The sequence below is a fragment of the Scyliorhinus canicula genome, chromosome 7, assembly GCF_902713615.1.
Source record: "Scyliorhinus canicula chromosome 7, sScyCan1.1, whole genome shotgun sequence".
In the NCBI taxonomy this organism is placed as follows: domain Eukaryota; kingdom Metazoa; phylum Chordata; class Chondrichthyes; order Carcharhiniformes; family Scyliorhinidae; genus Scyliorhinus; species Scyliorhinus canicula.
In genome coordinates, this window is record NC_052152.1 from 86,266,131 (window position 1) to 86,287,127 (window position 20,997).

General features: G+C 51.8%; 1 protein-coding gene across 3 annotated transcripts in view; it reads left to right on the forward strand.

Moving 5' to 3' along the window:
- Positions 1–20,997, forward strand: part of LOC119969118 (glutamate receptor ionotropic, kainate 1) — a 521,043-nt gene that overhangs the window by 467,577 nt on the left and 32,469 nt on the right. For all 3 annotated transcript variants that reach the window (XM_038802335.1, XM_038802333.1, XM_038802334.1), the window contains one exon: positions 16,967–17,192. In XM_038802335.1, the coding sequence (XP_038658263.1) occupies positions 16,967–17,192 (226 nt within the window). The remainder of the gene's footprint in view (positions 1–16,966; positions 17,193–20,997) is intronic.

Sequence of the window (20,997 nt, forward strand, 5' to 3'; positions counted from 1 at the left end):
CATAAGTAACTGTTTTCTATAATTTTCTTTAACGATGTACAGCAAATATGTAAAGAGAAAAAGGGGGATGGGGTGATCGTAGATTTACTAGATACAAAACAACTGAGCAAACACCAGAGGGAGAGCTACAAATACACCGGGACAGGATGTACAATTTTCTTTAACGATGTACAGAAAATATGTTAAGAGAAAAAGGGGGATGTGGTGATCACAAGTTAACCAGATGCAACACAACTGAGCAACCACTAGAGGGAGCACGGGAGAGCCATATAAATAGATCAGGACAGGAAGTGAGGACACTTCACTGAGGGCAGAACTTGGAGCAACACATACACAAGACACTCTTCACAGCAGGCGGGCTGGTAAGCAGGACACACAGCAAGCAAAGCTGGTAGTTAGCACTGGAAGGTAGTTCTAGGTCGAGCTCTGGAAACTGAACGAACTCACAATAAAGCATCTTCTCCACACTTGAGACTACGAGCTTTATTAAGACACGAGTAACAACACAGAACCTAATGGGCATTTACTGTTCCCATAGTCTCTAATGTGAGTACGTTTGGGTGCAATTGACTGCAACAAACATGATATTATAGATTTCAATGATAACTGTTTTAAAGACACTTTATTGTATTCAAACTGTTAAGTTTTAAAAAGGCCTTTTTCAAAATGGAAGGTTGGACAGGTGACATGGCAACTTCCAGTGTTTAGTTAAACCTCATCAGACTCCTATCTTTGTGACATGAAGAGTCATTAAAAATGCAAAAGCTTCTCCAGGGATGACCATTGAATTCTATTTCACAGTAATTGAAATTATTTTCACAGTAACTTCATTACAGTGTTCATGTAAGCCTACTTGTGACAATAAAGGTAATTAAATTATTATTATTAAAAGGTGGGGAATCCTCTTTTACTTCTGAGAGAACAGGTGACAGGAAGGGACTTCAAAGGGCCTCAGTATAATTAACTTCTTTGCCTGGTGGAACAATACTTCATTAAATTAACATTTCAACCATTTTAAGTTTTGGAACTGCACAAAGTCTGTTTGAGAGCAGCCACTTTGTGTATAGAAACCCAGGGGGAAATTTGAGAAAAAGGAAAATATTAAGAAATCAGCGGCAAGATAATTGCTCCTCTTACTCTACGTGGGAAGCCAGGAACATTTCCAGAGCCCTGGAAGGAGTAACAGGAATGCAGAGTACTGGGCTAATGGCAAGATTCTTGGTAGTGTAGATGAACAGAGAGATCTCGGCATCCAGGTACATAAATCCCTGAAAGTTACCACCCAGGTTAATAGGGCTGTTAAGAAGGTATATGGCATGCTAGCCTTTATCAGTAGGGCAATTGAGTTTCGGAGCCACGAGGTCATGCTGCAGCTGTACAAAACTCTGGTCCGGCCGCACCTGGAGTACTGCGTGCAGTTCTGGTCACCACATTATAGGAAGGATGTGGAAGCTTTGGAAAGGGTTCAGAGGAGATTTACTAGGATGTTGCCTGGTATGGAGGGAAGGTCTTACGAGGAAAGGCTCAGGGAATTGAGGTTGTTTTCGTTAGAGAGGAGAAGGCTGAGAGGTGACTTAATAGAGACATATAAGATAGTCAGAGGGTTAGATAGGGTGGACAGTGAGAGTCTTTTTCCTCGGATGGTGATGACCAACACGAGGGGACATAGCTTTAAATTGAGGGGTGGTAGATATAGGACAGATGTCAGAGGCAGTTTCTTTACTCAGAGAGTAGTAGGGGTGTGGAACGCCCTGCCTGCAACAGTAGTAGACTCGCCAAATTTAAGGGCATTTAAGTGGTCACTGGATAGACATATGGATGAAAATGGAATAGTGTAGGTCAGATAGGCTTCAGATGGTTTCACGGGTCAGCGCAACATCGAGGGCCGAAGGGCCCATACTGCCCTGTAATGTTCTATGTTCTATATGTGCAGGAAGTGTCCCCAGCTACAGTTCCTGGAAATCTGGGTTTCGGTGCTGGAACGGCGGCTGGGGACACTGTGGAGCATCTGCAAGGCAGAGAGTGTCGTGGATGGCAGGTATAGAGAGGTGGTTACACCGCAGGCTCAGACTTCACAGGCAGCAAGGGAATGGGTGACCACCAGGTAGAACAAGAGGACTAGGCAGGCAGTGCAGGAATCTCCTGTGGCCATTCCCCTGCAAAACAGATGTACCACTTTGGATAGTGTTGAGGAGAATGACGTCTCAGGGGAAAGCAGCAATAGCACCACAGTTGGATCTGCTGCAAAGGGGAGGTGTATAAAGTGTGGGAATGCAATAGTAATAGAGGGTTTAATTGTAAGGGGAATAGATAGGCACTTCTGTGGCTGCAAACGAGACTCCAGGATGCTATATTGCCTCCCTGGTGATGGGGTCAAGGATGTCCTGGAGAGGTATTAGGACATTCTGGAGGGGGAGGATGAACAGCCAGCGGTCTTGGTGAACATTGGTACCAACTACATAGGTTTAAAAAAAGGGATGAGGTCCTAAAAGCAAAATATAGGGAATTAGGAAGAAAGTTGAGAAATCGGACCTCGAAGGTACTGATTGATATTATTTATTGCCATGTGTACTGAGGTACATTGAAAAGTATTGTTCTGCATACAGTCCAGAAAGATCGTTCCATACATGAAAAAATATAGGACATGCATTAATACACAATGTAAATACATATGCACAGGCATCAGGTGAGCATATGGAGTGTAGTGCTACTCAGTAGCGAAGATGTGTGAAACGATCCGTTCAGTCCATAAGAGGGTCATTCAGGAGTCTGGTAACAGAGGGGAAGAAGTTGTTTTTAAACCTAATAGTGCCTGTTCTCCTCCCCTGCCCGATGGAAGAAGTTGGAAGAGAGAATAACCCGGGTGGGAGAGGTCTTTGATTATGGTGCCCGCTTTCCCCAGGCAGCGGGAGGTATAAATGGAGTCAATGGATGGGAGGCGGGTTCGTGTGATAGACTGGGCTGTGTTCACGACTCTCTGTAGTTTCTTACAGTATTGGGCCGAGCAATTGCCATACCAAGCTGCGACGCAGCCTGATAGGCTGCTTTCTATGGTGTATCTGTAAAAATTGGTAACAGTCAATGTGGACATGCTAAATTTCCTTAGTTACCCGAGGAAATATAGGCACTTTTGTTCTTGTCGATCTCAGGATTACCAAGTGCCCGCCGGGTGGCACCATGTTAGAACCACGCTGGCAGGAACTCAGCCAGCTGCCGGCTGAGAATCGCTGTGGGGGCCTCTTTCGATGGCCCCCGACCGGCGCCGCGTCGACAGCTCGTGCGTGATTGTCGCTGATTCTCCAGTCCCGATCGCGGGTCTGACGCGATTTCAGCGCAGAGGCTCAGAGAATCCCGCCTAGGATTTATGATTATTTAGAAAAACATGGTTTGTTTAAAGGTAGTCAGCATGGCTTTGTGAGGGGCAGGTCATGCCTCACAAGCCTCATTGAATTCTTTGAGGATGTGACGAGTAACATTGATAAAGGTGCCCATGGTAGGCTCAATCAGAAAGTTAGGGGGCATGGGATACAGGGAAATTTGGCTGTCTGGATACAGAATTGGCTGGCCGAAAGAAGACAGCGAGTAGTAGTGGATAGAAAGTATTCCGCCTGGAGGTCGGTGCCCAGTGGTGTCCCGCAGGGATCTGTTCTGGGACCTCTGTTTGTGGTTTTCATAAATTTGGATTTGGATGAGGAAGTGGAAGGGTAGGTTAGCAAATTTGCCGATGACACGAAGGTTGGGGGAGTTGAAGATCATGTCGTGGGCTGTTCCAGGTTACAACAGGACATTGACAGGATGCAGAGCTAGGCTGAGAAATGGCAGATGGCGTTCAACCTAGATAAATGTGAAGCAATTCATTTTGGATGGCCGAATTTGAATGCTAACTACAGGGTAAAAGGCAGGATTCTTGGAAGTGTGAAGGAACAGAGGGATCTTGGGGTTCACGTACATAGATCATTCAAAGTTGCCACCCAGGTTGAAAGGGTTGTTAAGAAGGCGTATGGTGTGTTGACTTTCATTTACAGGGAGATTGAGTTTCTGAGCCGCGAGGTTTTGCTGCAGCTTTAGAAAACCCTGGTTAGACCACACTTGGAATATTGTTTCCAGTTCTGGTCGCCTCATTATTGGAAGGATATGGATGCTTTGGAGAGGGTGCAGAGTAGATTTACCAGGATGCTGCCTGGACTGGAGGGCATGACTTATGAAGAAAGATTGATGGAGCTCGGGCTTTTCTCACTGGAGTGAAGAAGGAAGAGAGGTGACTTGATAGAGATGTACAAGTGATGAGAGGCATGGAGAGAGTGGATAGCTAGAGACTTTTCCCCAGGGTGGAAATGGCTGTCATGAGGGGACATCATTTTAAGGTGATTGGAGGAAGGTATGGAGAGATGTCAGGGGTAGGTTCTTTACATAGAGAGTGGTGGGTGTGTGGAATGCACTGCCAGCAGAGATGGTGGAGTCAGAGTCATTAGGGACATTTAAGCGACTTTTGGACAGGCACATGGACAGCAGTAAATTGAAGGGGTGTAGGTTAGGTTGATCTTGAATTAGGATAAATGGTCAGCACAATATTGTGGGCTGAAGGGCCTGTACTGTGCTGTACTGCTCTATGTTCTAAGAAATTAGATATAGGTCTTGGGGCTAAAGGGATCAAGGGATATGGGGGGGAAGGTGAGATCAGGATATTGAACTTGATGATCAGCCATGATCATAATGAATGGCGGAGAAGGCTCGAAGGGCCAAATGGCCTCCTCCTGCTTCTATTTCCTATGTTTCGGTGAAGTTTAGGTTTCCGGTTTGGTACTAACTTTCTACTTGGCTTGATATGATCTTCTCTGGCAAGGTTGTTTACCTTCCCTGCACACTCAGCATCCTTTCAGGTTCACAGAAAATTATAGGCTAAAAACTCATTGCTTTCAAAACAATAGGTCAGTAGCAGGATTCTCCACAGCCCGACGTCGATTGGGTGGATTCCGACACCGGAATCGGGGCCGGCACTGGTTTGACGCCAGTCCGCCATGCTCCGCCCCCTCCAAAACGGCATCATTATGATGCACGATGTACGCAGTCGTACGGCCATTGGCACATCATTGGCAAACCCACTCGCGATAAACGACCCCCGATGGGCCGGCTGTGGGCTGTATGCAGCGCCGCCACACTCGGCCGGGATCCGTGCCGCTGGTCGGAGTGGGGGAGGGGGCTTCTGCTAGGGCTGGGGGGACAGGTAGGGAGTAGCCAGGGGGTGGGCTGTGGGGTCACAGTTGGCGGGTTAGATTTCACCCATTGGCAGTGTCATAATGTACGGTGCGACTGGTGCAGGTCGTCAGCCGTGCGCATGCACGACCTGGGACCCGGCCATTCTTCGCCCGTTTTTGGCGCGATCAGCGTGGATTTCACTCGGCGCCAGTGCTAACCCCTCACCGGTACCGGAATCGGTGAGGGGTTGGTGTCGAATTTCCTGTCGTGAAAGTCCATACATACTACGCTGGCGTCAGCACTTAGTCTCTGAAATGGATAATCGAGCTGCAGTTCTTTTCCTTCAGCCCCTGAAGAGCAACTAGCTGCTGGTTTTGATACATTTGAAAAATCTTCAGCTTCCACCTAGAATCAACAGGCAACAGAGAGCAAAATTATGTCCCTTCACTTCTGAGGCCTAATCACTTCTGGAAGGTACTTTCAGACACATCACCCAGCAGGAACCAATCAGGTAGAACACTGGCCCTGGCCAACCCATCGGTTGGCAGTTAACCAATCAAACCGATTCCCTCCAAAACTGGTTCCTCCCATCTACTTGGTTCTGAAGAGACTGGCTTCTCCTGCTCCCAAACACAAAGCCTGACAATGCAGTTTCCTGGCAAGAAGGCCGTTTGAAACTTTGAGTCTTCTGCTAGCTTCTCTCTACTTAAAGGCACATCCCAATTATTGATCCATGGACCAAAACAATAAAATAACAGAAATGGGAAGGAAGTAAACAGGAAGGACTCTTACACGGTGCAGTACAAGGAGTAGCCACACCCATCAGGATGGAGTCACTGAATGCAGCTGAGAAGCTAAGAGAAACTGAACTCAGTTCAAATTATTACTTTGATAAAATAACTTGTGAGCTGAGGGACAGGCTTAAAGTGTTGAAGAAAAAAGCTAAAGCTGAAAACGTAGCATCTGTCGGCTTAGCTTGAAAAGAAATAAGAAGATCCGATCTGAGTGGAATGAGGAAAATCTGAGATTTTCAACTGTTTAAAGAGCAAACAAGTCAGAAGTATCAAATACGCTTGCTAGAACATGAAAAGCATCTTAATGACACACTTGTGTCAACAAAAACGGAATTTGACCAATGCAGGGACGAGATGTTGGCATAGAAAGAGGTCATTGCTAATCTGCTTACTCAAAAGGAAGAATTTAAAAGGTTTGAGTCTGGAAAATGGACAGGAAACGTGTCCAGGTGAAGAAACAGCAATTTAGCTTTAGGTTTGTCTGGCGCATTCTTTGAAGGCATCAATAATGAAAAAGCTACAGATAGCGAATACAAAAAAAGCTCCAAAGCTAAAATCAATGCAAACTGATGTAAAAACTGGGAACATAGAACATACATTGCAGAAGGAGGCCATTCGGCCCATTGAGTCTGCACCGACCCATTTAAGCCCTCAGTTCCACCCTATCCCCGTAACCCAATAACCCTTTCTAAATCAAGAAGGAAAAATTCCTCAAAATAAAACATAATTGTGAAATATTGAAAGAGAAAGAAGACAATAGGAAAGTGCACTGCATCAGTCACTGTAATGTCAAAAAATGGGTATCTCTTTATCTTTTGTTTCCTCAATATATATATATATTTAAAATTTGGAGTACCCAATTCATTTTTTCCAATTATGGGTCAATTTGCCGTGGCCAATCCACCTAGCCTGCTCATCTTTGGGTTGTGGGGGTAAAACCCACGCAAGCATGCGGAGAATGTGCAAACTCCACACAGACAGAGCCGGGATCGAACCTGGGACCTCGGCACCGTGAGGCTGCAGGGCTAACCCACTGCGCCACCGTGCTGCCCTTGTTTCTTCAATATATATATCGAAACATATATTTCCATTTTTTTTGGAAGGGGAAAAGTGTCACAAACGTGTATTTATGATATTACAGATTTTAAGGACATCTATTTTAAAGGCACATTTCTGTTTTCAAACCTTTCCATTGAATATTTAAAAAGCCACTTATGGGGCAGCACGGTAGCATGGTGGTTAGCATCAATGCTTCACAGCTCCAGGGTCCCAGGTTCGATTCCCGGCTGGGTCACTGTCTGTGCGGAGTCTGCACGTCCTCCCCGTGTGTGCGTGGGTTTCCTCCGGGTGCTCCGGTTTCCTCCCACAGTCCAAAGATGTGCGAGTTAAGTGGATTGGCCAGGCTAAATTGCCCTTAGTGTCCTAAAAAAAAATAAGGTTAATGGGGGTTGTTGGGTTACTGGTATAGGGTGGATACGTGGGTTTGAGTAGGGTGATCATTGCTCGGCACAACATCGAGGGCCGAAGGGCCTGTTCTGTGCTGTACTGTTCTAAAAAAAAAGGAAACTATGGACAGATGGCATCGCACCTTCTGGGGCGGGATACTCCGACCCCCCCGCCGGTGGGAGAATTGCTGGGGGTCGGCATGAATCCCGCCCCCGCCATCCTCCCAATTTTCCCGCCCCCCAAAAACCAGCCCGCCGTGAGTCGCGCTGCCCACCTCGGAGAATGGCAGGGTCTGGCGCGACTCAATGGGGGCCAGGGCCGCCCGAATTCTCCGGCCCACAATGGGCCGAAGTCCCACCCACCTGTAGCCGGTCCCGCCAGCGTAAATCAGAGTAGGTCCCTGACCGGTGGGACCTGGCGGCGTGGGCGGTCTCCGGGGTCGCGTCAGTATCTGGCCCCGGGAGGTGCCTCCCTGGGCCTGGCCCGCGGTCGGGGCCCACCAATCCGCAGGCGGGCCTGTGCCGTGGGGGCACTCTATTTCTCCGCATCAGCCACTGTGGTCCTCTGCAATGGCTGATGCGGAGATGAACCCTCCCGTGCATGCGCGGGGATGACGCCAGCATGCGCTGGCACTCCCACGCATGCGCCAACTCACGCCGGCCGGCGGAGGCCCTTCGGTGCCAGTCAGAGGGGCACCAACCGCTCCGGAGTGGGCCTAGCCCCTGAAGGTGCGGAGGATTCCGCATCTTTGGGGCGGCCTGACGCCGGAGTGGTTCACGCCACTCCGTCCCGCCGGGACCCTCCGCCCCGCCGGGTACGGGAGAATCCCGCCCTGGTGTTTGTTCAAATCACATCAAACTTAAAACTCTACAGCTAGCTACAAAGAATCAGTAAAAATGGAAAGACACCTCCAGGGATATTCATTGAATTCTGAAAGATGTATGTGGTCTGTTGGTTTTGACTGCAAAGAAAAGTTGCAAGACATAGCTACATCTGAACAATAACCGGTTTATTATATGAATATAGATATTTACAGATATACAAGACTAGGTGTAACTCAATCTAAGCCTTGAGATTTCTGCTTCTAGACTCTTGGTCATGTGACTCTTACATAACCATGTGGGCGGTACTGTTTTGCCAGTCCTGCATATTATCCCTTTCAGCCCTGAACTCCCTATTACTAGATCTCCCCACAAGCCTTTATATATTTGCAGACTATCCCCTTCCCCCATATGTCTCTGATTTCATAGGGTTAAGCCATCTGGAGATTTCTCACCGATCGTGTCCTTGTGAGGCTAGGAAGATTGCTGGTTTCCCCTTGGACTTCTTTGTTGCTCTTCGCGAAGAGTTGCAGTGTCAGGTGCATTGTCAGTTTGACTCTGAACATTTGGTTTTCCCAAGTGGATAATTGAAGGTTGTCTGTGAGGAATGAGGTTAAGATTTTACCTGTTCCTTCTTATCATGCCTTCTGGGATTAAGTAAGATCATTGCTGATCATCATCCCTGTGGAGGATGGCGCCTTCTAGGCCTCTCTTTCTTATCCATAACTTGTCCTCTACGTTCAGCCTGAGCAAATTTCTGGCATGCTATCTCCTAGTGTAAAGTGTAGATTTGCTGCAGGACTGCTCTCACACTGAACCTTCTGATAGTTCTGGATTGCAAACCCTGGGATTAATTTCTTGTGCAGCATGGGAAGCTGAGTACAAAGCTTTCTGCCAATTCATACAGTGCTAATCCACATGGCGGTAGAGTATACTTATATGTTCAAAGTGCCAAATTCTCTTCTCCAAATGGGTATCAGGAGTGAGATGGCTTGCCATTGAATTGGGGATACCTCGCGGAACTGGCAAGATGTTAAAATCCATAGTTCTCAGAGAAATGGGTCAAGTAGTTGTTCGTGAATTGTGGGCCATTGTCGGACACCATCTGGTCCCGAATGTCAAGTGTTGCAAAGGCTTCTTTCAATTATCTAATGGCCAACTCTGTGGTCTTTGGGGCACTGACACCACTGTATTGCAGCACCTCACCACCACCACCCCCCCCACCTCCCACAACACCCATGAGACACACCTCCCCCACCACCCTTAGCTCCCACACCACCGCATGCACACTACCCCTCCATTACACATCCACCTGCGGCACAACGGGCTGGGCTCACACGGTTGCTTGTGGAAGCGGGTGTGGTCCATGCCATGGAGGATGATGACAACCTGCTCTGCGATGAGCTCTGAGCTCCAAATCGTCAGACAATGTCTGACTCATGGAAACAGTTACACCCTCCACCTGGGTGGTCCCTGTATGCCTGCTGGACACTCCATCACATGGCTCTGTCGAATGGCTAGGAGCGGGGTGGAGTGGACATCCGGGGGGGGCTGGGAGGGCCTCATTACACCTGCTGTGGCTCAATGTTCCATCACCCCTTGACCACAGTGGCACTCAGTCCTCTATCCATCCCCGCAAGTATCGGACATAGCACAGAGGCAGCTTGCATTGGTGTAACAGTGAGTTTCATTAGAAAAGTTACAGACACATGCCCTAGCCACTATAACAAAGCTGTGCCCTGCATCCGTGCCAACTTCCTTGGTGTCTAACTTCCTGGCCTTATGGGCCCGACCTCTTTGTGCTTCTCCAGAAGGTACAGCAGGAAAGGAGGTGGATTGCTGAGACTCCTGCCCTGCGACTTGGCTCCCCGTTGGAGCTCGTTTCCTGGGGCGGCCCAACCTGGATGGGCCAGGCTGATCCTTGGGCATCCTGGATGATGTGGTGCCACCCTGTTCTGCCTGCTGTCCACCAGATGCACCAGGGACAGAACAGGGGGAGTCCAAGGTGCTGCGGTGCTCCGGGACCTTCCTGCAGGAGTCATCGGCACGGGCCCCAGCACGTCCTCCTCCCTCAGGGTGCCCGGTGCCCCCCCCCCCCCCCCCCCCCCCGGGCCTCTCCATGGGACGGGGGTGCGAGCTGAGAGACAAGCCCCGTGGCACCACCGACACCTGGCACTGCCAGTGCAAGAAGTCTGCTATGATATCGCCCAGGGTCTGAACGTTAGCAGCAATGAAGCTCAGGGAGTGGGCCATCCCTGTCTGGGACTGCGCCACCTCCTTCTGGACCTGTGCGAAGCCATCCAGCACCTTGGCAATGCCGCCGATGCTATCAACAATGGCCTGCTGAGACACGGCCACACTGCGGAGCGCCGCTGAAATCTCCAGATGGCTCTGGCACATTGCTGCCTGTGAGAGGGCAGCCCTGTCCTGGGCCACGGATGACGCATGGACATTAAGCCCCATGCCTTGCATAACCTGAACCATGGCCGACACCGTGGCCCCCATTGCCTCCACCGTGGTGTCGGCCTGGGTGGCAGCCATAACCGGCACCAGTCCCTGCTCCTGGACACAGATGGACTCCTCCACCTGCGTTTGTAGCTGCTGGAAGCCAGCCACCATCCCGTTGTCTACTCCCTGGGTGTCTAACTGCATCAGGTCTCTGGGTGGTTCTGATAAGTCCAGGAACCCAGGAACCGTCTGGGCGGCAGTCGTTTGAAGGGGTTGGCCTGCCCTCCGACCGTCCGGCCCCTCGGCTGCTCCTACCTCCATCTGCTGTACCAGCACAGCTGTGTTGTTCGCATCAGTGAGTGTCCGAGAAACCTCATCACTAAATTGCCCGACTGAGGTGAGAGCCTCTGTGATGGTGGAGGATGTGGGAGAAAGCAGTGACGAAAAGTCCAAGTCATCATTGTAGCCAAAGTCCGGGGTCTCCTGCATCGACCCTTGGCCCGATGGTCCCTGTGTCAACCCCGTCTGTGTGTCAGTGTCCGGTCTGTCCGTCCCCTATGTGTCCATCCTCTGTGTGTCAGTGTCCGGTCTATCCGCTCTCTGTGTGTCCGTCCTGTGTATGTCAGTGTCGGTCTGTCCGCCCTCTCTGTGTCCATCCTGTGTGTGTCAGTGTCGGTCTGTCCGCCCTCTGTGTGTCCATCCTGTGTGTGTCAGTGTCCGGTCTGTCCGTCCTCTGTGTGTCCATCCTGTGTGTGTCAGTGTCCGGTCTGTCCGCTCTCTGTGTGTCCGTCCTGTGTGTGTCAGTGTCCAGTCTGTCCGTCCTGTGTGTCCGTCCTGTGTGTGTCAGTGTCGGTCTGTCCGTCCTCTGTGTGTCCGTCCTGTGTGTGTCAGTGTCGGTCTGTCCGTCCTCTGTGTGTCCATCCTGTGTGTGTCAGTGTCGGTCTGTCCGTCCTCTGTGTGTCCATCCTGTGTGTGTCAGTGTCGGTCTGTCCGTCCTGTGTGTCCGTCCTGTGTGTGTCAGTGTCGGTCTGTCCGCCCTCTCTGTGTCCATCCTGTGTGTGTCAGTGTCCGGTCTGTCCGTCCTCTGTGTGTCCGTCCTGTGTGTGTCAGTGTCGGTCTGTCCGCCCTCTGTGTGTCCATCCTGTGTGTGTCAGTGTCCGGTCTGTCCGCTCTCTGTGTGTCCGTCCTGTGTGCGTCAGTGTCGGTCTGTCCGTCCTGTGTGTCCGTCCTGTGTGTGTCAGTGTCGGTCTGTCCGTCCTCTGTGTGTCCGTCCTGTGTGTGTCAGTGTCGGTCTGTCCGCCCTCTCTGTGTCCATCCTGTGTGTGTCAGTGTCCGGTCTGTCCGCTCTCTCTGTGTCCGTCCTGTGTGTGTCAGTGTCGGTCTGTCCGTCCTGTGTGTCCATCCTGTGTGTGTCAGTGTCCGGTCTGTCCGCTCTCTGTGTGTCCGTCCTGTGTGTGTCAGTGTCCAGTCTGTCCGCTCTCTGTGTGTCCGTCCTGTGTGTGTCAGTGTCGGTCTGTCCGTCCTCTGTGTGTCCGTCCTGTGTGTGTCAGTGTCGGTCTGTCCGTCCTCTGTGTGTCCGTCCTGTGTGTGTCAGTGTCGGTCTGTCCGTCCTGTGTGCCCGTCCTGTGTGTGTCAGTGTCGGTCTGTCCGTCCTCTGTGTGTCCGTCCTGTGTGTGTCAGTGTCGGTCTGTCCGTCCTGTGTGTCCATCCTGTGTGTGTCAGTGTCCGGTCTGTCCGTCCTCTGTGTGTCCGTCCTGTGTGTGTCAGTGTCGGTCTGTCCGTCCTGTGTGTCCGTCCTGTGTGTGTCAGTGTCGGTCTGTCCGTCCTGTGTGTCCATCCTGTGTGTGTCAGTGTCCGGTCTGTCCGTCCCCTATGTGTCCATCCTGTGTGCGTCAGTGTCGGTCTGTCCGTCCCCTATGTGTCCATCCTGTGTGCGTCAGTGTCGGTCTGTCCGTCCTCTGTGTGTCCATCCTGTGTGCGTCAGTGTCGGTCTGTCCGTCCCCTATGTGTCCATCCTGTGTGTGTCAGTGTCCGGTCTGTCCGTCCTGTGTGTCCGTCCTGTGTGTGTCAGTGTCGGTCTGTCCGTCCTCTGTGTGTCCATCCTGTGTGCGTCAGTGTCCGGTCTGTCCGTCCCCTATGTGTCCATCCTGTGTGTGTCAGTGTCGGTCTGTCCGCCCTCTCTGTGTCCATCCTGTGTGCGTCAGTGTCGGTCTGTCCGTCCTCTGTGTGTCCGTCCTGTGTGCGTCAGTGTCGGTCTGTCCGTCCTCTGTGTGTCCGTCCTGTGTGTCAGTGTCCCGGGTGTCCGCCCTCTCTCTGTCCATCCTGTGTGTCAGTGTCCTGGGTGTCTGGTTGGTGGCAGGGCGTCTGTGACGGCTGCCCTCTCCACCGCAGCCTCCGTCCTTGGGGGCCACTGGATCTGGCACTGGCATGGGCGTGGTACGCCAGTTGGCCCGGGACAACCAGCGGCTGGTCCTGTAAGACACAAGACAGCATGTATCATTAGACAGGCGGACGGGGGTGAGAGTGTGGAGTGGGGGGCTTGGGTGAGGGGGTGGAGTGGGGGGCTGGGGTGAGGGTGTGGAGAGGGGGGCTGGAGTGAGGGGGTGGAGTGGGGGGGCTGGGGTGAGGGGTGGAGTGGGGGGGCTGGGGTGAGGGTGTGGAGTGGGGGGGCTGGAGTGAGGGGGTGGAGTGGGGGGGCTGGGGTGAGGGGGTGGAGTTTGGGGCTGGAGTGAGGGGGTGGAGTGGGGGGGCTGGGGTGAGGGGGTGGAGTGGGGGGCTGGGGTGAGGGGGTGGAGAGGGGGGCTGGAGTGAGGGGGTGGAGTGGGGGGCTGGGGTGAGAGTGTGGAGTGGGGGGGCTGGAGTGAGGGGGTGGAGTAGGGGGGGCTGGGGTGAGGGGGTGGAGTGGGGGGCTGGAGTAGGGTGTGGAGTGGGGGGCTGGAGTGAGGGGGTGGAGTGGGGGGGCTGGGGTGAGGGGTGGAGTGGGGGGCTGGAGTGAGGTGTGGAGTGGGGAGGCTGGGGTGAGGGGGTGGAGTGGGGGGGCTGGGGTGAGGGGTGGAGTGGGGGGCTGGAGTGAGGGGGTGGAGTGGGGGGGCTGGGGTGAGGGGTGGAGTGGGGGGCTGGAGTGAGGTGTGGAGTGGGGAGGCTGGGGTGAGGGGGTGGAGTGGGGGGGCTGGGGTGAGGGGTGGAGTGGGGGGCTGGAGTGAGGGGGTGGAGCCAGGCAGGGGAATCTCACTCGGTGGTGTACCTCCGACCTGGCAACCAGCAATCTTTTGGTCCTCGGCTGCGCCTGCGAGGTCCAGTGCCCTCTGCTCATGGACAGCGAGGTGGTGTAGTACAGGTGGACCCCCTCCATTTTATTCCCACTCCCTGTGGTTGTGGCACTCTTACCCTGGGGCGGGGGAGGGAACAAACATCAATGTTAGGCGGTCAGATGCATGCAACGCAGCTGTTGGGTATATAATGGCAGAGGAGCATGGGGTACCCGGCCAACGCGGCTGGCTTGGGTGGGTGCAGCCCATGTGGGTAAGGGAGAAGGTTGCGCTGTGTTCCTGGGGGGGCCTTTCACGTGTGTGGGGGGTAGGGGTGGTGGTGGTGCCAGGGGCATGTTGCTGTGTACTCACCCTGGCTGGCCTCGTTAGGTGGTACAGCTTTTTGCGGCACAGTACGCAGTGCATGGGGTGTGCCCCACAGCGCTGATGGCATGGCCGACCTCCCTCCACATACGCCGGACGGTGCTGCGTGGCTTGTGGTTGCCCCGTCTGGGGCACAGGACCGCCCTCCTCGACTCCACCCGTCCAGGAGCGGGTCCAGGTCGTTGTCCCTAAACCTTGGGGCAGCAAGGTGGGCGGCGGCCATCTTCTGAGCGTCTGCAGTGAGCGCCACTGATGCAACTTAAGCAACGCGGTGCCGTGTCAATGACAGAGCCCACGTAGCCGACACCGGTCTGGGGCCACTCCACCCGCGCTTCTCGCGGCGCCCATGCTGGCCCCATGTGCAGCGCAGAATCGCTGCTCCTAGCGGCCCGCTGATGCCATCGTAAAACACTCCGGCCTTTACGATGGCGTCAACACTTAGCCCCATTATCGGAGAATCCCGCCCATTTTTCCCACTGTCAGCTTTCTGACCCTTATTCAATTCTCAATCCGGTTTCCCCGGGGGTCCCGGGCGTGAGCCTGGAGAAACAGGGCATCCCTCCTGGCCTCCGCTGCGACCAGGAACCTCCCAGATCAGCATCCCCGAATCTTGAGGCTGAGCTCCTCGACACCATTATTGCAAGCTGACTGGGATTGGCTGAGCAAGTGCAGCTTAAGTGTTTATCGGAGGCTAGCAAGTGTGGTCCCAGTGAATCAGTTGGCGAGCCTTCATTTGTGGCAAGAAGCCCATGAGACTTTGTTAAGTGGACCAATTAACGTTGAATTGAGTTGCCGGCCTCGCTAGGCCGAGCACCGGGAAGTTCACGGAAAATTCCTGCTTGCTACCACACTTGGGCAATTGGGCCCTAAGTGTCATTGAATAGCGGTGGGTAACATACCGGCACAGCCGGAAATGATGCGCAAAACGGCGCATGCGCGGTGGCCGTCTTTCTCCTCAGCCGCCCGGCAAGACGTGGCGGCTTGATCTTGCCGGGCGATGGAGGGGAAAGAGTGCGTCCGTTTTGGACGCTGGCTTGACGATCGGTGGGCACCGATCACGGGCCTGTCCCCTCCCGAGCATAGACGTGATGCTCCCGTGCCAATCGGGCCCCTAGATGCCCCTGACGGGCATCTGGCGCCCATTTCACGAATGCAGTGACCAGGTGTGGTTGCTGGCGTCTTGAAACGGGCGTGAAGGGCCGGCTGCTCGGCCCATTGGGCTCGGAGAATTGCCGTTCGCTGTAAAAACGGTGAACGGCGATTTTTCCGAGCCGGGGGGGAGGGGGGGGGGGGGGGGGTGGTGGTGTGGGAAGAATTGGGCAGCACGGTAGCATGGTGGTTAGCATAAATGCTTCACAGCTCCAGGGTCCCAGGTTCGATTCCCGGCTGGGTCACAGTCTGTGCGGAGTCTGCACGTTCTCCCCGTGTGCGTGGGTTTCCTCCGGGTGCTCCGGTTTCCTCCCACAGTCCAAAGATGTGCGGGTTAGGTGGATTGGCCATGCTAAATTGCCCGTAGTGTCCTAAAAAAAAGTAAGGTTAAGGGGGGGGTTGTTGGGTTACGGGTATAGGGTGGATACGTGGGTTTGAGTAGGGTGATCATTGCTCGGCACAACATTGAGGGCCGAAGGGCCTGTTCTGTGCTGTACTGTTCTAATCGCTGGGGGCGCCAGGGGGGCGGGAAAAATGTCGGGAAAAATGTCCCGCGATTCTCCCACGCCATGTGGGGAGCGGAGAATTCCGCCCTCTGCCTTTTCTCTGTCTGTAATGGCCTGACATTTGTCTTTGCTGATCTTTTCCTTTTTACATACCTACAGAATCTTTTACAGTCGATTTTTATGTTTCTTGCTTGATTACTTTCATAGTCTATTTTCTCTTTCTTTATCTGTAAATAAGCTTACAATTTAGAGCAGTACAAAGGGAATGTGGCATCCTCAGAGGTGCCATTATTTATTCCTCGCCCAACATTACTAAAATAAGTTATATGGTCACTATCTCATTGCTATCAGTTGGATAGTTCTGTGCAGAAATTGGCTGCTGTACGTCTTGCATTACAACAGTGGGCACACTTCAAAATTGGCTGTAAAGCAATTTGGGATCCCTGAGGTTGAAAGGCGCTATTTAAATGCAAGTGTATTTTTAAGCAGGGATGAAGAACAGTCACTGGGTTACAATGAGGAGTATTCAAGCAAGTGGCCTCGAATGGGATAGGTGAAGTCCTGTGAGCCAGTGAAGCCTCCCTATTTATTGTTATTGATGCAGCCCTGGGCAAGCAGGGGTTAGTTAAAAAGATACAGTTGTTTGATGTCATGGGGGAAGAAAAATAGAAGAAAATGCAAAATAAATCACCGTCAATGACTTCAAGAGAACAGACGGGTTAATGCAAAGAAATCTGAGGCAATCTATTTTGGGAGGAAAATAAGGAAATGTGACATATATCGAGTAGAATATCTGAGCCATTTAGGGAGTCCGATCTTTAAGGTTAGATTGTCCATTTCCGAAGTTGGGCATAAATAGTATAGATCTTTGCATCTTTTGATAAAAGTCACACCAATTATGTTGAAAAATGAGGCTCAGTTACTTTTATCCGATCGTAATACCTGACATGTAAAGACTCCTTTGAATTTTACAGAAATCTAAGATTTCAACCTATGAGAAAATGTGGGCATTCATGAACAGTCGGAAGCAGACAGCTTTGCTGAAGAACAATGATGAAGGGATTCAACGTGTTCTCACCACTGACTATGCACTTCTGATGGAGTCAACCAGTATTGAATATGTCACTCAACGAAACTGCAACCTGACCCAGATCGGTGGCCTCATTGACTCAAAGGGATACGGTGTTGGAACACCTATAGGTATAACAGTAATTTAATCTTTAAATTTTCACCCAGCTCCCCAGGTCAGAAGTATCATTATTTGGGGCAGATTTCACAGGGAAACACATATATCTGGCCATTTGTGATGTGGAGATGCCGGCATTGGACTGGGGTGAGCACAGTAAGAAGTCTTACAACACCAGGTTAAAGTCCAACATGTTTGTTTCAAACACGAGCTTTCGGAGCACTGCTCCTTCCTCAGGTGAATTTGTGGGCCAGTTGTGGGCAGTACAATTGGGAGTGCTTCTGCACTTAATTTTGGGAATGGTGCAATGCATTAGGTAGGGGGAATTAAAATAGGAAGAAGGGCTCAACAGCCATTTAAATCGAGTTAAAGAAAATCCTCCCAAATTACTTGAAACTAGAAATTGCTCTTGGCCAAGCAGCTCTGCTGCTCTAGTCAACAGAGGATAGCACCATCATGATGAATTCATATCCATTAGCTAAAGGTTCCTTGCATAGTCTCTGTCACCGACCCCATTGATATAAGGCGGGATTCTCTGACCCCGGGCTGGGTCGGAGAATCGCTGGGGGGGGGGGGGGGGGGGGGGGGGGTGCGATTCACGCGACACCGCTCCGACGCCAGTCTGCAGATTCTCTGGTGACCGGAGAATCAGCACCATTGGCGCGGTTGGTGCGGCGCTGTTTGAACGCCCCCCCCCTCCCCCCGCCGATTCTCCGCGCGCGATGGGCCAAGTGTCCGCCGAGATAGGCTGAGTCTCGCCGCTCCGTTCACATATGGTCCTATCCGGCGGGACCTCGGCATCCATCCTGCAGAGGGCTGCTTGGTGGGCTGGAGGGAGGATCCGACCCCAGGGGGCGCCTCCACCGTGGCCTGGCCCACGATCGGGGCCTACCGATCGGCGGGCCAGCTTCTCCTGGTGGGGGCCTATTTTACTCCGCGCCGGGCCACTGTAGCTAGCTGCCATGTTGTGTTGGGGCCGGCGCGGAGAAGGAAACTAGTGCGCATGCATGAGTTCATGCCGGTCGTAGTGCGAGTTTGCGTCGGACGTAGCGCGCATGCGCAGACCCACGGTGCCTGTTTGACGCCGGTATCAGCAGCTGGAGCTGCGTGAAGCGCTCCAATGCTGTGCTGGCCCCCTGTAGGGCGCAGGATTACTGATCCTGGGGGCCTGTTGACGCAGGTTGATGCAACGCCGTTTACGACGGTGTCAACACTTAGCCTCAGGATCAGAGAATCATAATTTTTGCAGTAAGTTGTCAGTTCAGTTTGTCCGGATTTATTATACGGTTCGTTTAATACCTACCCTGAGGAACAGGTTCTATCAACATGTGTTCTAGTCATTGCTTGTACCTCAAAATACTTCAGAACCCCATCTTTTACCCAACTTCTGCTTTTACTACTTTATTTCTAACCCTGACCTCCCTTGACATGATTCTCCAAAGATTCATTGAAACAAATGTGACTCAAAATGTTGGAGTCTGGTTTCATTGTCTTCTTTCCAAGTCTATGCCTCTTCACCATCCATGAGAGTGTGTAAAATCATGGTAGTCCAAAAGGTTCTCAACGTCCACACAAATGGTACAGTTTTCCAGATTTTCTGCAGTTGATAAAGGAATGGAAAGTCATCACTAGTTTGACCCACCATACTTTGATACACATTTATCTCACTGTAAGGTCCATGAATTGGGTTATTTTTTCTATAATGTTCTGAGTGTATTTTCAGTTTGCAGCTCCCGATGGAACAAAGAGAACATTGCTTTTGGCTTACTGATCCCCAGAGTATGTTAACATCGGAATAATATTCAGGAACAGACCCTGCTGTTTTTTGGCTAATGAGGCGATGTGACAAAATTTTGGACTGAATATAATGGCCACCATGGTGGGCCCTTCCATTGACCAAAAAGCCACGAACAACTGCACTGCAGCCACAGGGAGGCACAGTAGCAGAGTGGATAGCACAGTTGCTTCACAGCTCCAGAGTCCCAGGTTCGATTTCCGGCTTGGGTCACTGTCTGTGCGGAGTCGGCACGTTCATCCCATGTCTGTGTGGGTTTCCTCCGGGTGCTCCGGTTTCCTCCCACAGTCCAAAGATGTGTAGGTTAGGTGGATTGGCCATGCTAAATTGTCCTCAGGTTAGGTGGGGTTACTGGGTTACGGGGATAGGGTGGAGGCGTGGGCTGAAGTGTGGGGTGCTCAAATAAAAAGTGTGGGGTGCTCTCTCCAAGAGCCGGTGCATACTCGACGGGCTGAGTGGGCTCCTTATGCACTGTAAATTCTATGTATGGAAACCTAAATGCATAACAGGCAGTTATCTGCCTGCTGCTGGGGGTCTATGCCTACTCAAGCAGTGGCCGAGGCGCTGAAGTAGGCCCGGGACCAGGAGTCTCAATGGAGGCCCATAGCAGAGGTAAGTGGGGTGTGCAGCATAATGGGTTAAATCATAGACTTGGGGGGGGGGGGGGGGGGGGGGGGGGAGGGAGGTTGATGTAGTGTAATTCACCTGTGTGATATGCTAACGAGACACAATATACATCATCACAGGACGTGATTGCATGCCTCATGATTTTGCTCTCCCTTGCAGACCTCATGATAAGGGAGCTGACTTTTGGAGACGTTCCAATAAAGTTCGCACTTTCCTCATCTCCACAAACTCTGTGTTATTCTGTGTCAATAATATAAAGAGAGTCAACTTGCAGGAATCAGCCAGTTGGATCCCAGCGAGGAGATGGGGGTGCAGAGGTTCAATGTGGAGGTCACGTTGGGGGCATTCCAGAAGGGTGGCCCTTGTTGATGGGGATGGGGGGTGGGGTGCTCCTCTGTGGGGCACAGGCCTGGCAGCCTGCCCATGTAGCATACAGTCTCCCTGTTGCTGGTGGAGTACTAACAGTGGTGGAATGGGGCCCTTAAATAGCCCATAATTTGCCACCTAAGGGCCTCACTTGGCCTATGTGGAGCCTTCCCCACCCCTGGCATAATCAGGGAGAGTGAGGAGGATGGTGGACTGTCCAGCTCATGCCTTCCTACCTGAGTGAATGTTCCCTACCCGACTCCCTGCAAGGCAATAAATTCTTCACTTAGTGTCCGTACTGAGGGTCAGTCCATTATATTCTATTTTTCTTTGGAATTTTTTCAAGTGTATTACTGGAATTTTCCACTTTAGAAACAGATGCAACAAAGTTACAAAATAATACCACATAAAAGGATAGCAGAAGAAAAAGGCTCAACAAACAGGGGCACAAAATGGAACAGGGGTATGGCATCGCAACTGGCTCGGTGTAATCACTGGGCATAACCAAATATGCCCGTGACCACACCAGAAAGCAAGGGAAGCACAGGATAAAGTTAGAAACGGACGACATGGAAGGACAGTGTAAAGCCTCCCAAGCCATACTACCCGCAGCCAGATTGGGTGCACACCAACACACAACCCTTTGGGTCAGGTAGCACCGCAGGCAACAACCACCGAACCCTGCCATCTGTTCAGGTATCAGACCAAATTGCACCCATGCAAAATCCAAGACACGGCATATCATACCCAGCACTACAAAAACCAAAGAAAGTCTGCAAAAACCCCAGCTCCAAGGGAAAGTTACAAGCGCATCCAAAATGTAATCTAATACCCATCCAGGCCCGGGACACAATTAATGTCAATCATACAGTCAAAAAATAATGAAGAGAGGACCGGCAGCAACAAGTCCAAGTAGTACTCAGACCCAGGATCACTTAAAGAAGAAGAGAGGAAAGACCAGGGGCGCAATTGAGCGACCCGGTTGTGCCCAGCACGGATCATATGTGAGCCCCAAATTGGGCTCCATGCTG